Source organism: Pyxicephalus adspersus, chromosome 7, assembly GCF_032062135.1.
Source record: "Pyxicephalus adspersus chromosome 7, UCB_Pads_2.0, whole genome shotgun sequence".
NCBI lineage: Eukaryota > Metazoa > Chordata > Amphibia > Anura > Pyxicephalidae > Pyxicephalus > Pyxicephalus adspersus.
In genome coordinates this window covers 39,389,603-39,407,296 of record NC_092864.1, presented here as the reverse complement: position 1 = coordinate 39,407,296, position 17,694 = coordinate 39,389,603, and the positions used below count along the sequence as shown (strand labels likewise).

General features: G+C 38.7%; 1 protein-coding gene across 1 annotated transcript; it reads left to right on the top strand.

The window, feature by feature from the left end:
- Positions 1-589: 589 nt before the first annotated feature.
- On the top strand, positions 590-12,614 carry ARL5A (ARF like GTPase 5A). The gene is made up of 6 exons (XM_072418150.1): positions 590-757; positions 5,726-5,786; positions 7,229-7,376; positions 8,788-8,871; positions 9,519-9,670; positions 12,421-12,614. Exons 1-6 carry the CDS (start codon positions 712-714, stop codon positions 12,467-12,469), a joined length of 540 nt encoding a protein of 179 aa, XP_072274251.1. The 5' UTR covers positions 590-711; the 3' UTR covers positions 12,470-12,614.
- Positions 12,615-17,694: the final 5,080 nt, after the last annotated feature.

Below are 17,694 nucleotides of genomic sequence, written 5' to 3'. Positions count from 1 at the left end.
TTGTACAGCCCTGTGTAATATGTTGGTGCTATATAAACACTGTTTATTTATAATAATAATTGTGGCTGCCCTTGAAATAAATCACTTTAGAAACCAGAGTGAAATGGCCTTCATAGTAGGCAGCCTTGCAGTTTTTGTGCAGCACATGAACCCCCTTATGTAAAATGTATACAAATGTTCATTTAATAAATTGCCATTTTATGAGGGCTGAGACACAGGTTAATAATATTCTCCAATGAGGGGTTTTGTCTCTGGCAAAATGGCAGCCGAAGTCCAACCAGACCTAAGAATCGCAGACAATATTACATTAGCTTATATAATACTATGTAAACTCTAGTAAACATTATCAGTACTGCAAACCACTTATTCCCTAATCAGTTTAAGCTCAAATATTGTCCCCATAGCAATAGTGCTATCATATTGCCACCATAGTGCTATCAGCCATTTTGATGAAGATCAAAAATAATAAATGTTTACCGAAAAATCGCAGGAAAAATGTCTCTTGTATCGGGGACAACTTGTTAACAGGTGAATTTCCATAGGCGGAGGTCAATAGGGCGAGCAGGAATCTATATTGACGTCAATAGCAGTGCGTCTGGCTGTCAGTGACAGAGTGGAGTGTATCGGTGGACATGGCGGAGCTGAGGAGGGCTCTGTGATGCCCGGGGAGAAGCAGCGAGTCAGGTGAAGGAGACAGAGACGCCTTCTAGCATGGGAATCCTATTCACCAAGATATGGAGGCTTTTCAGCAACCAGGGTAAGAGGCCTTATACCCCTCCTCTGCTTTCTGAAGTCACATGACACTGCCTGCTGCTAGGGGACTACAAGTCCCAGCATGGCCTGCCAGCTGGAGACCTAACCACGGACTGTCTATGGATCATTGTAATTCCCCTTCCCTTCCTGCCTTTGTGTTAGTTCATACAGTGGCTATAGGAGGGAATGTTCTGGAATATTCTGTAAAGGTAATAAAACATGAAGGGCCCATTCATTTGTAGGCAGTATGTGTTGCATGTTATAGCATGCGCTAACGTGTGTTGTGTTAAAGCAGCCCGCTCTTTATATATATCTATATATAGTGTATACACAGTGCTGTATATTGCATTGAGGTGCCATCTGCAATGAATGGCGTCTTTAATGCCAAACTAAACCCACAATTTTTCACCTTCCATGGCAGGATGCTGCCATCATCCTTTCTTCCTGACTACAATATTCGGCCACCTAGATTGGCTGCGCCAGGATGCGGTCACTCCCGCGTAGTCATTCCCAGTACACACATGGGATTGCTGGGTTTCCCTGGCAACCAATGCTGAGTGTGTATGCGCAGCACAGCTAAATTTGACAACTGTGCCGCGATCAGCCAGGTAAGGGCAGTTATTGCAAATGGGATAGCGCCTGTCTCGTTCTGCAATTATCTGCCTGAAAAGTAGCAGTTTAAAGAGGAACTATCACCACATTTTTTACTTTAAATAAAAGGAGGGATAACCCAATTTTATACTAGGGGAAAATGTGTTATACTTTTTCTTTTTTTTTCTTTTTTTTTTTTTATTACATTTTAAGAGGAGACGTTCTGTCCTTATCATTGCAGTTGGAAATCCAGAGCATCCTGGTATACATACGTCACATGTCCCAGGAGGCTGATCCTTCTGCACATGTGCAATCTTTCCTCATGTACATGCTCAGTGAGATCGACAACTTAACATTTTCCAGAGGCTGCATCACCCAATCTGGTACCAGGTGCCAGAGCAGGTGATGTAGCAAGAAGAACCCAGAAGAAGATGGCAGTGCCCTGTGTTCAGCCCGCAAAGTAATGAAGAGGGAAGACGGAATGGCGCAGGACCGACTGGACTAGGATTCTGGAGAAGATGATTTGGGAAGGAAAGGTCTTCTTTCAATCAGAGGAGAGCATGAGCTTTTCTGATTGCAGTGCTATTCAATGGGGTTGACCTCTGCGTTGAGACCACTGCTTCCCCATAATTAAAACTCCCTCTGCAGTGCCCAACCCCGTATTTTTTTAAGCTGGGTGGGAAGAAATTGTTGGTGGGTGAAAGCCCTTGTATTGTGACCATACTCATCAGTTACCACCCAAAAACAGCCGGGTAGTTAGTGAAAAGTGCCGGGTGGTGAACCCAGCTAAAAGGGGCTGAGGAGAACACTGCTGAAAAGGAACAAGCTTTTCCACCCAGACTGTGGCTGTTGTTTAAAGAATACAAATTGTAAATGTACATGTGTAAGTATATGTGTGTGTAATATATATATGACTAGATTAGTTGAGGCACGTGTATTATTTAGACCGTTAGCGTTGGCCTTGGATATTTTTTTTTCCAGAAACATACTGTATAGCTGAGTCACTGCGCGTATATTTTAGCCTCACTATAGTTATTTATTCTGAATAAATCTTGAATCTTCCTTGTCATTGTTTTATTATAGTGAAGGATACACATCCAGTGAAAGTTTGAGTCATATTTTATACACCCGTCCTGTCACTTTATTCTGCATTCTAATGAGTTTCCACGTATGACAGCTCTACGTCTTGCCTGACCTTTAAACATATTTTTTCTAAGAAGTACAGTCAGCATTTATCAGATTGCTGACATCTATTTTGGTTTATTATTATTACACAGTACTTATGTAGCACCAACATGCAATGCTGTACAAAGTCTATAGTCATGTCACTAGCTCTCCCTCAAAGGAGTGTCCCTACCTCATATGTCATTAATACCGTCTAAGATTGGGGATAGCCAATTAACTTAACTGCATGTTTTTGGAATGTGGGAAGAAAACCCAGGCAAACACGGAGAGAACCTGCAAACTCCATGCAGATAGTGCCCTGGCCGAGCTTTAAACCTGGGAGCTAGCGCTGCAAAGACCAGAGTGCCTACCACTGAGACACTGTGCTGCCTTTACATTACATTACATTACATTACATCTAAATGTCTTAACCAAACTGTATAACTATGGCTACAGTCAGAAGTCAGAAAACTGTAATAAAAAAAAAGCTTACACCCCCACGCACACCTACCTGTGTGTTTAGCGCTTTGCCTACACAGAGCACAACAGTTATGTATAATCTGTTCCATAATCTACATTGCCTCCCTTTCAGCACTGCAGCCTCAGACTCCTCGGTGCTCAACATTTGTAGTAGTGTTGGTGGCTTTGTCTTTGGTCTTCCCCTCCTGCTGCTACAGGGCACATTGGTTACATAAGGGGTCTGAGGATGGAGCAACACCAACATCAAACACTACCAGAGGGGACTATGCTGAAGAGTCTGATAGAGGCTGCAGTGTTGGAACAGATGATAAGTCCGTTGCTGTTGCCATTTGATTTTTAATAGCATCCCAAATGCACCGATCCACACAATACAGCGTAACGCACCCACTTGGAAACATTTAGAATGCACAGGCTTTATGTGTATTAGGGAGCCCATTCAAAAAAGAGAGTTGAAAAACACATTGCATAGCAACATGTGAGCACTTTTCAGCTTTTCTATGCCTGGTAACTTCTAATTTGTTTAGGTGACTTATGAGCTTGTTTTAGGTTTTTTTTTTCTTTTAGTTTTTTAACTTTTTAGAAGACTATTTGTCTTATACCTGACTTGGTAAAGCTCCCCAAGACTGCAGGTGATAGACTATCATGGGAAAACATGGGGGATCCCACAAACCTGGAATGGAAGTAGTCCAGGGTTACCAAAATATTTTTAAGAAATCCATTCCAGGTTTGCTGGATCAGCCAGGTTCTCCCACAATGTTTTATTTTCCCTGGTCTTGAAAAGCTTTCATAAATCAGGCCTCCGTGTTTATTTTAATCAGGTTCATTTCTTCTTTCCTTGTAATGTGTTTTTTTTTATTTTTCCTCCAATAATGTGCTGCTGATAAGGTTACATTAGAATGGGATTGCGTAGTAGCAGCTTGGTTGACATCTGTTAAAATGCCCTGATGAGTGTCTGTCTGCTAATCTGTCGAGTGGGATTTACAGAGCTCAGCTACTCCACGGAGATCCTATTAATGATTTAGTGTTTGTGCAGGGAAAGAGCATTGCTTGCTCAGTTGTAATCTATACCCCTAGTGGAAGGAGATCTATAGTACAAAGCGCAGCCACTGACTTATCTGACACTTATTGGCTCATCGGCTATTATTATAAGATTATTATATTTCCCATTCTAGGGAAATCTGAACAGCTGTCTATGCATTATTAATTCTTACAGTGTTTGCCTGAATTCTCTTTTATGTGAAAGTGGAGCTATATACAATGAAAGTGGAGCTATATTCCAACTATATACAATGTTAGAGAATAGCTACTGTGGAAGATGCGCCTAAAAAGTCAATCCAAGGGCAAAGGGCCGGTCACCAGTAGTGTCTGCACATTCCCTGTAGCCGATCTTTTTCCTATGAATGATTTACTATAGGTAAAGAAGCAGCCATCGTGGTTGAAAAGCAGGGCTTTGCTTCCTCATGTCAGAGCTGCTTCATTGATGACTGGTTGAGGAACAACCAATAAACAGCAGGAGAGGTGCTGAAGTTGTTCCATGACATAAGCAAAGTGGGGAGATCATTACACAAGGGTAGTAAGCAGCATAGAATGGACATCACCAAATCCCATGAGAGTAGCACTCTGTGCATTAGGCTATGTGCACACATCACCTGATATGAACAGTCTGTCTCTGGTGAAAATCTGGCTTGTGTACAAAGGTCGCCTGACCGGACAGATGGTGAAGGACCATAAAAGACATTAGGGGAGAGAGCACAGTGGGGTGCTGCTCACTCGTTCTCCCTTTTCCCCTCTCCATAGAACAGAATTGGTATATTAAAATAAAATCTTTTTTTTACCTTTTGTTTATCCCTTGTTATATCTCTGTGATGTTGATGTCCTGCAGCCTCTTCTCTGCCACTATGTCTGTAACACCCTAGCAATGTCTGCATGGAGGGAAGGTATGCTAATAGTGACGGCGGTGGACCTTGCCTTTATTATTTGTGTGCAAACAGCTGTTTGTAGTCTCCATCAATAGCTGTGTGAAGGGGTCACAACACAGAAACACCCTCAGATAATGGGGACAGTGTTGTTGCCCTAAACTAGGACGTGTATGAAGAAAGCTGCAGAATTATTAAACATATTACAAATTACCTTTATAACATTCTTTATTGAAATTAGTCTTATAAAGATAAGTAGAAAGGGAAGTAATTGGGAGGGACGCTGGGACATTACATATCGGTGACAAATTTATGTTCAAATGAAATCAAACTTTTATAAGACTTTGGTAAGGGGATTTACACTGCTTTTACGTGTTAAAGGCAAAGCTAAAAGTTCACTAATAGCACTCCATCTTACACCCTACCTACAATCCACCTTAAAGTGGAACTAAACGTGGGCGATTCAGGCAGGTGGTCATTGCAGAAAGGATCAGGCGATGCCCCTTCTACAATTTTTGCCCTTACCAGCCTGATTGACGCCCGGCCAAACAAGATGGCTAAGGATCATGTTTAGGATGCTCAGTCTGTGATAGAATGGTTATGGGTGAGTAATCGTGGGTTAAGTCCTACTTTAGGATCTCTGGTGGGTACCTGGTACTTCAGGTTTACTGATTCAGCTTGCCTTTTCTATCTGCACAGATTTCATTGCACATGTTTGATTTTCATGTTTGTTATTTTTGTTTTAATCCAATTAGTGGGAGAGAAAATGTAGTAGTAGTAGTAGTAATATAATTTTTCTTTTCTCTTTTTTTGTATTTCAGAGCACAAAGTGATTATTGTGGGACTGGATAATGCTGGAAAAACAACAATATTATATCAGTTGTAAGTATATTTTTACCTGAGAAGCAAACAAAACTTGCCAGATTCCGAGTAATCCGTATTTTGTTAGTTTGCACACAGGCTGCACAAATCTCAGGTCCAGGTATCCAATTCATGTTTACCTTTTTTATTCCTAGCTTCTGGCTATTTAGAAGTAATACCTGACAATAAAGACATCTGTTTTGTGGGGAATGTAAAGACCCTACTTATACCCAATTTGTTTTTTTATACTGAAATAGTGGATTTAAATAATAATATTGCAAATATTAGTATACATAAAAATTACACAAATATGACTGTGTAAGAAAGCATTCAAGCAGCTCGGTCAATGCCCCAAAAATGTGCCCAAAGCAATGTCTTGTAATAAAAATAGAATATTTTTCTCTCTAGAAGCCTGTGCTTCCTACTTTCAGTTCAACAGCTGCAACCTTTGTCAGGCTCTTCAGTATTCAACATTTTGGAAGAGTTGGGTGCCCTGGTCCTTTGCTGTACTTCTAATTCATCACTACAGGACCAGAAGGCAACAGAGCATTACCATTGCACACAATGGGAGACACCACCATCTAACTTTACCCAAATTACTACAAATCAATTTTTTTTACATATTTATCACCAAAAAACAAATATAAACATTCATAAAAACATAATTTTGTTAAAAAAAGAAAGAAAACAGAAATGTGAGAAAGCACAAATGAATAGCTGTTATTCCATTATTTTCTTTCTTTTTTTAACAATTAAGTTTTTATATATTTTTTTTTTTTGGTAATAAAAATTATTCTTTTTTAATACTTGATTTGTAGTAATTTGGGAAACTTTTAGTTTACTTTCATGACTGTAAACTTTTTTTTATAATACGGCATAATACTCCAAGAAGTCTAAAAGAGTAAAACGTAATGTGAGACTCCCAAGAGTTTTAGAAGTTCTTACACTCTACTGAAATTGTCTGTGACTAATTGGAGATAAGTAACAAGTGTGGTAGAACTGCTGGTTTACTTTGGCAGAATTTACACAACAGCAAACTGTGACTGTTTGCAATCACACAGTGCTGCACCTGGGTGATTCATGGCTGCCGTGGTGAATTTTTGTAGCTTTTACCATACAGTAAGATGCCACAGAGTGCTCTTATTTGGTCTACCACACCCCAAATTAAATACGATTTCTAAAGAAGTTTTCCATCATACATTTTTTATTTACTAATAATCTTTCTTTCGCACATAATTAAAAAATGTTACCATAAATATTTATTCACAATTTCTCAATAAACAGTATCATCAATACATGCTATCCTTATACATTAAAGAATTTTTTGTTGACAATATTTTATACCAATCTTCTTTCATCATAACTAATTTGTTCTTAACACGTTTCACTTATTATAGCTTAATCAGAAGAACTTTGTTTTCTGCTTACTTGAAATACCTTCTACTGTTATTTGTTTCTTCCAGTTCCATGAACGAAGTGGTGCACACATCCCCAACAATAGGTAGCAACGTGGAGGAGATTGTTGTGAACAACACTCGCTTTCTGATGTGGGATATTGGAGGACAAGAATCTCTTCGCTCTTCATGGAACACATATTACACAAACACTGAGGCAAGTTCATTCTTAATAATTCTGGGGTAAATGGTGTGTGTATATATATATATATATATATATATATATATATATATATATATATATATATAAAATATAATATAATATACATACACACACATACAGGACTATATACTCAAGCCAGCTTTGTCAAAAATGGAGAATTACACAGTTTTTAATTTAGTTTTAAAATGGAACCTCTTTCTTTCTACTCTATTTGGAACTCTTATCTACATGTACTTAACAATTTGCCATACCAATGGCACAGAATGCCTAAATGAAAGAAAAAAGGCAACCTAAGCAGATCCCTTTTGCCTAGAGGATATCCAGTGAAAAAGCTTAAACTTTGATGCTTCTATAGTAAACCGAGGGATAGCACAGCTGGTTAAAGCTTTGCATCTACCCTTTGCATTGTGTCCTTTGCAATCCTGATCAGTGTCAATCAGAGGGATGGCAGACTAAAGTTGCCAACCTACATTTTGCCTAATTTGTATCATTTTTATTGGCACACAGTCATAGCCCAAGTGCACCTGAACAGACTTCCTTTGCACTGTCTGCACATATTTTGTAAATTGTGCAAATTACAAAGTAAGAGCAGTCTAAGATGGCACCTGCTTTAATGATCATCAAAGTAAATAGTTAAAAAAAAGACTGTAGATTGGCATTGCTACACATTCATTAATGGCACATTCCAGCATTTATCGGTTAGCCATCATTTGCATACTTTATGGTCTACCACAATTCCTATTTAATTCATGATATGTAATCCCTGTGTATATGAATAGGGGCTTTAGAGTTTTCAGTAGTACCAATTTTGTTAGTTGATCATTTCCCAGCAATAGAATCACTATCACCATCACTATGTGGAGCACATGAACTTCTCACCTACTTCATGCAATACTCCCTCGCTGGCCAGATAAATGGGCTTCTGGCAAGTGACATTCTAAAGAGTTACCATCAGCAACTGAGAGAAGTCTCACTCATCCAGACACTAAGGGAGCAGCACAAATTCTGAATAAGGGTGTTTTCTGCAGTCCATAATAACAGTTACTGGCAAGTTGTCACCAGTAAAGTGAATGTTTGTTTTAGTTTCCTGTTCGGGGCATCCTCTTCGAGTAACATTTACTCATTTTCTCGCTTTGCAGTAAAACTTAGCTTAACCACCTATAATTGTTATTTTTAGATCCTACCCTTCTTCATTCTGTTTTTTAGTAAATATTCCTTTGACTCCTCTGCTATTTTTCAACAATTCACACCAGTCCATGAGATACAAGGTGTCAGACTTTCATATATCCATATCACACTCTTATGCTGTCAATGGACAGTTTTAGGATGAATAACTTGTCAGCATGCTTGTGGTGTTTATGTAAGGTTTTCATTGATTTTTTTTATGTGCTCTTTCTATCCATAGTTTGTAATCATAGTTGTGGACAGCACCGATAGAGAGCGCATTTCTGTAACCAGAGAGGAACTGTATAAAATGTTATCCCATGAGGTGAGTAATATATAAATATGTGTCTACTGGATTGTGTGCTTTTACCGCATCAGGGCCTGGGAATATATCAAAGGAGTCACAAACTTTTCTCACGCATGGTATGAGTTTTACCAAAACCAGGTTAACTCACCCTCCCTGCATATAGAATTTTGCAAAACCCTGGAGGAAAGAGAATCCACACAGATTGTCATAATGAGCATCATGCCTACATAGGTATCTAATAAAATGTAGGTGCAGCTGGCTTTATTCATTTTTTAGCCTTCTCTGATACTTTTTTTTTATCAGACCTTGATCACCTTACTATACAGGATGCAGAGATTCTCACCTCACACTAGCAGAAGATCACACATTTAGTATATGTTATTTTTTCTATGATCTGCTGTCATTTGCAACCTTCAAGTTAAACACATATATGTCCTTCCTGTAACCATCACGTCAATAAGTTTTACTTAGCAGTACACATACATCAGTGGGCAGTTCAATGGATAGAGATTGAGAGGAGGATAAAACTACTGCTTGTTTACAAAAAATATTTTGCACTGTAAGCCATGAACCTGATAGATAATGTATCCTATTATTATGACAGGTAAAGGTTTACTGATTGGCTTTATAAAAACAAACTCCATAAATTTGCTTTACTATTTCAGGATCTGAAGAAGGCAGGACTGCTGGTCTTTGCAAACAAGCAAGATGTGAAGGATTGTATGAGTGTAGCTGAGATTTCACAGTACTTGCGGTTAACATCTGTGAAAGATCATCAATGGCACATACAGGCGTGCTGTGCTCTCACTGGAGAAGGGTAAGTTTTTTTTTTTCCTAAATGAAATCTTAATAATTGCAAAGCAGTAAGTCTGTAACTATGACTGACCCTGACTAAACTGATGGTTCTGTGTTCACTTCTAACATTCAGGGCCATTCATACTTCTTTATTCAAGTGAACAGCAATACCTAAAATTGTATAGGAAGACATTGGGCAGGATTAAGTGTGGCCAGGTGATGACTGATAAGCTATGGACATCTGCATCTTCAGTATCGATGCCGATAGCCATTCATACAATGTGTTCTCATCCCATCTGTGGTGGAAATAGGTACAGCCTATATCAGAACAACTTTTTGATTTCAGGAGCATTCAGCAGTCTTGTTTCCTTATTACAGGAAGCTGTTTTCTGTGGACTTGGTAGGCTGAACAGGGGTTTGTTACTTTGTAAAGAGAAAGCTAGAAGTGCAGGTAAACTTGCATAATTAAGTCCTGCAATGGACCATAGTTGCGGTTTCTGGTAGCCCCTTGAACTTTTCCAGTATGTGCTCTCTCCTTCAATATTTGTATACTTTATAGGTATGTACAGTATGGGTGGGACATCTAAATCTTCCGCAAGCTGCAGTGTACATAGCTGTATTTGCTAATGTGGCTCCAGTAGCCATTTTAGTGTATACATACAAAAGATTGTGTGTACAGATCAGGCAGCCAGATAAACATGAAATGGTAGGTGGGTCCAGAACACAGCAAAGTGAAAAATTATATATTCCTATAAAGCGCGGATAATATGACTAGTAAAGAAGAATTCCAGACAGTCAGCTAAATACACAGTCTAATGCATATATAGTAACTGTTTACCTACCAGATGATTTGTATGTTTTGATAGCCATTGTTGGGAAATGGCTTCTTGGGTCTGTTCCTGGTTGGGTTGATTAAACAGAGGTAAGGATTCAAATTTTCCGGTGTGGGGCTGGAAGGAAATTGAGGCATAGGAAACTGTATTACCAATCCAGATTTCATTAAAGCATGTATGTAAATTACAACACTTGCTGGACAGGATTAGGCTGCAATCATTTGTCTGCTAAAACCATTACACAAGTATTTCTATTGTGTATTTAATGTTAGCGGGGCAGAATGCAGTGATGATTTGCTTGTGTCTATCGTCAAAACAATCACAGGCTTTGACAACCAGAATACAGAATAAAAAGTAGTGTATTCCACTCCATGCCAATGTCTGTGCTTGTGTTATTCCTCTGTTTATAGAACCGCATAAAGTGATGTACCAGTTCACAAAAAGGATATTGTGTAATTGAAGAGTTTGCAGTGAAGGCAACTAAACTAATAAAAGGAATGGAGGAGCTCAGTTATGAGGAGAGATTAACTAAACTGGATCTATTCTCCCTTAAGAGACGTATAAGGGGGAATATGATCACCCTGTATAAATATTTAAATGGTCCATATAGAGAACTCTCTTCCCCATTATTAACTTTGAGATCCTTACTAAGAACAAGATGGCACTCTTTTGGTCTGGAGGTAATGAAGTTTAATCTCCGGATAAGGAAGGGATTCTTCACTGTAAGGTCTGTGAAAATATGGAATCGGCTCCCTCAGGAAGTAGTTTCAGCAACTACAATAGATTGCTTTGAGATAAAGCTGGATGCTTTTCTAGAAGCACAGAATATAACTGGGTATTACATTTTTAAAGTAAAGATAACAGAGACTGTTGATCCAGGGAACATCCGATTGCCTTATGGAATCAGGGAGTAATTTTTTCCCCTGTTGGTGCAAATTGTACCAGGGTTTTTCTGCCTTCCTCTGGATCAACTATGTCCATAGGTTTTTATATTTGAAATATGTTCATTTCGCTAGTGGTTGAACTTGATGTACTTTTTTTCAACCTGACTTACTATGTACCTATGAAACACTCTTCTAGGAGGTTGTTTTATGTGTTAGTGTAAGAAATTATGATTATTATTGAGGACTATTTCCAATAAAATCTGAATATTCAATAAAAAATTCATTTCTATTGTAAGTTCTGAGGTGATTGTCAGCTGGGAAGAAAACACATAATTACGCAAAAATATTATATTGTGTACCAAATTAAATATGCAGGAAAAGTTACATAACATAAATGTAAATACAAAAAATAATAATATCCTGGTTTTACAACCCCTCTGTTGTGTAATACATCTCCCAATTGTCATTCTCTATCCCAAATTGTCCATTCTCTATCAACACAAACAATGAGTCCTTCACCTAGGCTACTTTGGGTAAGTCAACACTGATGGCCACATCAAGATTCTTTCTCCCATGTATGATAATAAGATATAGGAACTGTTCCCTCCAAATATAGCATTAAACAAACACTGGATTTAGTAGGTTGCTACCCATTGAATGATGTTTCTGTCATGATTACTAAGACAGAAAGGCAGAAAAAATTGTTTGGATGGAAACGATCTACAAGCAAAAGATACAAACTCTGGTCAACAAAATAGATACATAACAAGCCTGGTTACTCAAAAACAAAGGGAATATAAAATGTATATTATAAAGGCACATGATTTTAATATTACTTGGCCATACTCTTACTGTAGCAATCTACAGAAGCAGATCTTTGGTTCATGAGCATGGGGCCTAATAAGCAGAAAAAGAGGAGTCCTTTTTTACTTACTGGGGGGACTACCCTAAGCTGCATTCTGATTTCTATAGAGTAGTCTACTTGGTGTATGATCAATAAATGCTTACTGATAATGTATAGAGTATAATAATTATTCTTTTTCATTGTTGTCTAGGCTCTGTCAAGGACTCGAATGGATGATGTCAAGACTTAAATCTAGATGACCCCAGACAGACCTGCAGAGACACTAGACTTCTAACAATACTGTATTTATGAATCCCTGGACTGCTGCAAACTTCAACAAAGTATTTATAATCATCGAGTTCCACCGGTGTCAGAGAGCAATCTCTCCGAAAGCAAAAACCATATCAACTCTATGACTACTTATGAAAGCTGTGATTGGCCCGACCATTATTTTTAGCCTTCCTTCATGGGACGTCTAAGGAGACTTTTTAAAACTTTTTACAATAACCATTTTACAAGTGAACCTAGCCCATGATGGAAACGCCGATCAGATGAACTTAAAACATAAATAATGGCAGAGCAGTATTTTTTAAAAAAAACTGAGCGGACCCAGAATGAACATTGAAAATGTGCAGCACTGTCTGTTGGGCAACTGCAAGTTCCAGCATGCCTTGTTCAACATACAATGACTTTTAGTTCCCAGCAACTGGACAGATGCATATTTTAGTTCCTCAACCTAGATTTCTGTACATATCTTTGTATTTTCTGTATGCATGCTCCTACCTTGTACTGATGTACAGAAGAATTGCCTTGACAACAGTTACAATTGCACAGTTCCAACTTGAGCGGACCTGTTAGTTTTGAAATATCTTTTGATCAGTTAGCCTAATACAAGTTCTGAAACTATGGGAGATGCCCGTTGGTAATCCATCATGGCAGATCAATAACTACCCTCCCGTGGATGTTGATAAACACCTGTACACACTAGAGATTTTTACAGGAGATGATGAATTGGCATTTTGGGAAAAGAAAATTCCTTGTGTACAGACCTTTAGCCTGACTCTTGACAGATAGTCTGGTCTATGGTGTCCATTTTAAGGCTGCACACCTTACAGGTAAACTGCCAGCCCAGTTTCAGCTGTCAGTAGTAAAATTTCTGCCTGAAACAGATGACGCAAGGTGTTTTTTGTCACCTTTTTGGACAGATAAGCCTACCTTGTGTGTCTGAGTAATAGTTTTACTTTGTTTAGAAGCTCAACTCTTGTTGACCTCTATGCGCACTGTGCTGAAGTGGCCAGTCAAGAATTGGCTTTTATTGCATATCTCTAGTAAGGAAAGGCAACCTATACTGCAAGCATTTCGGAGGGTGCTATTCTGTTCTGTTTGGGCTGGTGACGTTCAACAACACAGCCCCATACCAGTTTGTTGCCTGTCATGCAAAGGTGAGAGAAATGCTATTGACCTCCTCCTAAAATGCTAGTTTGGCTGTCAATATTTTTAAGGAGCATGCAGTTTAGAGGAGTCAGAAATCAAATCTGCATACTCTTCTTGATCAGTGACGTAAAGGTACTAAAGCCACTGATCTGCCAGTATGACAGCCTGACAATTATCATGTTCAGAAGAGTGCTGCATACATCACCATAAGCTTCCTTCTAATAATATTTGTAATGATGGAAACACGGGCCTCCAATCGCTGATATTCATCGGCAAATCCTGCTCTTCCCACTATATTTTCATGCAGCACCATCATATTCAGTACTCAACCCAGAAATTTTTTTAAGCCGGCTGGGAAGAACTTTTAGGTGGGTGGCAGCCCCTGTATTGTGACCAAACTCTTTGGTAACCTCCCAAAAACAGCCGGGTGGGTGCTGAAAATGCCGGTTGGTGCGCCCAGCTAAAAGGGCCTGGGGAGAACCCTGATATTACACAGAGCTTTACATAGTCGCATCATTAATTGTCTCTCTGAGGTGTTTGTAATCTAATGTCCCTACTAATAGTCATATAGGACCAAACTTAGGGCTAAGTCAATGGACCTTTTAATGTTTCCTTTGCTATGCCACAAACCGGAGATTCAATATTGCCCTATATACATATCCTAACTGCCTTTGTCCCAAAGTAATAACATCAAAGTAAAAAAATTAAAATTGCCTTTATTTCATAGTACATTAGTGCTGGCGCAGCCATATTGCATGGTTTAAACATATACCTTGTTTAGAAGGAGAGTTGTGCACATGACAAAAGGCGTTTTGTTCTGACCAGGTTCCCTCTGAGAGAAAGCAGTTTCAGTTGTTTAAAGGATTCCATTCCTAGAAGTAATAATGGTAAGGTAAATCTGTTGGAGAGGGGAAATGTCTTCTTCAAATCCAATTTTAAAGTACTGCAGTGTGAGGGTCAGTATGACAGCCAAGCAACTAGCTTTGTCAGGGTAACATCTTCATTGATACCCCTGGATTTTTTTCCATGACATGTTTAAGGACATATTGTCACCTACCCAATCAGGACGGAATCACAGGGTCTTCTTACTGCACCCCCCCCCCATTTCCATGCAATCTATACTTCACTTCCATGTTTCCTTGCCACCTCCGTATCCCAGAAAGCCCCAAAGGAAAATGTAATATGTGTACCTCACTGGGAGGGTTGGGCCATCAGGAGGAATCGTTCTGTTCTGATTGGACAAGTGACAGTCTCTCTACTATGCAGCCTCATAACAGTTAACCTGTTTTGCAAAGGTGAGAGAAATATTTTACAAGTTTTATTATTTGGAATGAGCAACATAGACCAGGCTAACAAGTAATAGTCCAGTGCTTTCTGCAAGGACATAAAGACTCGGCAAATATAAGATATTTCATAAGGTTGGTCTAACTGATGAATAAAATTTGTCAGAACTGATGGCTCCCCTTGAATGTTTTATGTAATGTATATTTTTGGCACTTTTTGTTCCATTTTGGGGCTTTTTTTCCTCCTTTGGACATTCCTTGGCATATGCTGAATTGCATGTTGCTTTACATCTGTGTTTTTTTTACTTTCCTGCTCTTATTGCAACGATTTACAGAGAGATGTCTAACTTTATGTGACAATAAAATGAGAGATGGAAAGTCCCCGGTGTGTTTGTCATATACATACAAATATTATTGTGAATGTAATTAGATTAGAGATTCTATCCACTCAAAATTACAGGATCTGGTCATATTTCTACAATTAAAGTAGATTTCCCAAAGGATTATTTCCAATGTAGCCTGGCTGAACATGTGAATGGAGAAGAGTTGGGGACCCTGAAAACTTTATCAATTAGGGACAAAACTGGACCACCAGCCTACTGATGCATTGTCCCCACAGCAGAAAACCTTTCTTCATCTCCAGGACTGACTTGAAATTAGCAACGTGAACTGGACATGGCCAACCTCTTTAAAACTGAACTCCAGAATCAACAAATGTTCCCTAAATACAGGTGGCGGCATTCGTTTTTTTGTTTAAATGTAGGTTTGCTTCCTGTTTCAAGACAATCTCTGCTGGTCTCTTTCCCTGGGTATGGTGACTGATCTTGTATCCACCCTCCTTATGTACTTTTCTGCAGACATCTTATAGTGGGTACACCTATTGTGTCCATTCCATAGAGCTGCTCTTTGTACAAGCTGTGCAACACTAAGGATTTTCTGTCTGGTCCGTAATACCTGACCATGCAAAGTGTATTTATATTTTTTATAACTATTGATAATTTACATTTTGGTGAGGGATTATGTAAACTGCCATTGCTGACCTGGTTATAAAATATACTGGTTCTGGTTGGCATTCTGATTGTCTGCCTTTAATACCATTGGAATCTCTGCTCCAGAATGAGGATGCAGCTCAGGTGTTCAGCCTTTTCCCCGCATAGTTATCTGCATGCTTGTTTCAGGTGTTTGAATCCACTGATGCTGAAAGATCAGCTTCACTTGCAGGTAATCAGCACACTTTACAATGAGTGCAGCAATGGCAGCTTACATCATCTCCAAGCTTTAAGTTGGGGCATAACATTGCCCATATTATACACATTTCTTTAAATCCCTTGCTGAATGGTCAAATAAAGCTTAATTATTAACCACTTCAAGACCCCACTTTTTAAATAGTCCATTTCACCTATACTTTTATGTTACTCTGATTGGCTGATGGCTTTTAAATTGTATGTAAATCAGCATTTTATTTTGGGTGAAACAAGTAAAATTCCTGTTTGTTTTTATTGCTGTCTGTCTTCACTAAGAAGATTCACCCTCCTGGTGACCATTGTAACCAAGGCTGAAGTCCAACATTTTTAGAGGAACAATAGATGATGAAAAATCTACGAGCAAGCACTTTTCTTCTTGTTTCTGAGGGACATAAATGAAAATGTCCCAACAAAATACAAACGGCAGAAAAAAAAAAGGTTTGGATTTTCATACACTTCAGTTTTCATCACAATGTTCATAAAAATGTTCGTAAAAACCTTCAGTATTCCTGACTATCTTTACAAAGCTGTGAGCAATACAAAGCTATACAAACTCTATCTATACACAAGTGTGTGGCTGTGTTTCAATAGCAGTAATTGATTCTCCATCAGGGTTTCCATCAGGTTTCAGTTAATGTTGATTCACTGTTTTATAAATAGATCTTTATGCCTTGAGTAGGTGTAATTAGTCTCTTATAATTATTTTTTTTTTATTAAGTAACTTTGTTTATTCCCAGGTAACTGCATGTATAACCTTGCCCACAAGAGGGAGCCATGTCAGGTTTTATTTTACAAAATGTATGTAATTGCATGCAATGAAGAACTGCTTTTCATCAATTAATATGAAGACTGCATCATTTCGTTTAAGGGTCACTAACCAACACTAGATCAGAAATGTATTCCCAAAACTATATCCTTAAACATTGCTGTATTGATTTGTGGTGGTTAACCCATTCCCATTGTGATTCGTATTCCCATGTTTAAAATTTTTACTCATTGTTTTGAGAGTTTTACTCTTCACCCATACTTTTTCCCATGTGCTATGACCCTTTTCTCAATTGTTTTACCCCTTTTTCTGCTTTAAGAATGAGCCCAGTGCTGTTTTTCTCTTACAAACTCATGTCTCTCCTTATTTGCTTTCCTAACCCCAGTGCTGTCTGTCCAATGTAACAGGTGAGTTGTATAGGGGTTCTTTCACACCCATAGTGTGAAACCACATGCTACCACCTCCTGGGCAGCAAACTGCTGCTGTGCGCTTAGGAGCAGCAAACCAGACCATGGCAATCAGATTTGCACACAACTGTGGTGTGGCCAAAAGCAATATGTTGATGTTGTGAAGTTAGTTCCCAACCTCTCCTATTCTCTTTAGGTTGGGGCCATAGTTAAACTTGTAGCAGAAGGGGTCTGAAATACCACTAAAGCTGAATTAAATCCTTTTCTTCTGTGTGCACTGTACATTCTCCTCTCTTGTACTAAATTTCCTTACTCTGATTCAATTTAACACTTTAGGCTCATCATAGTGTA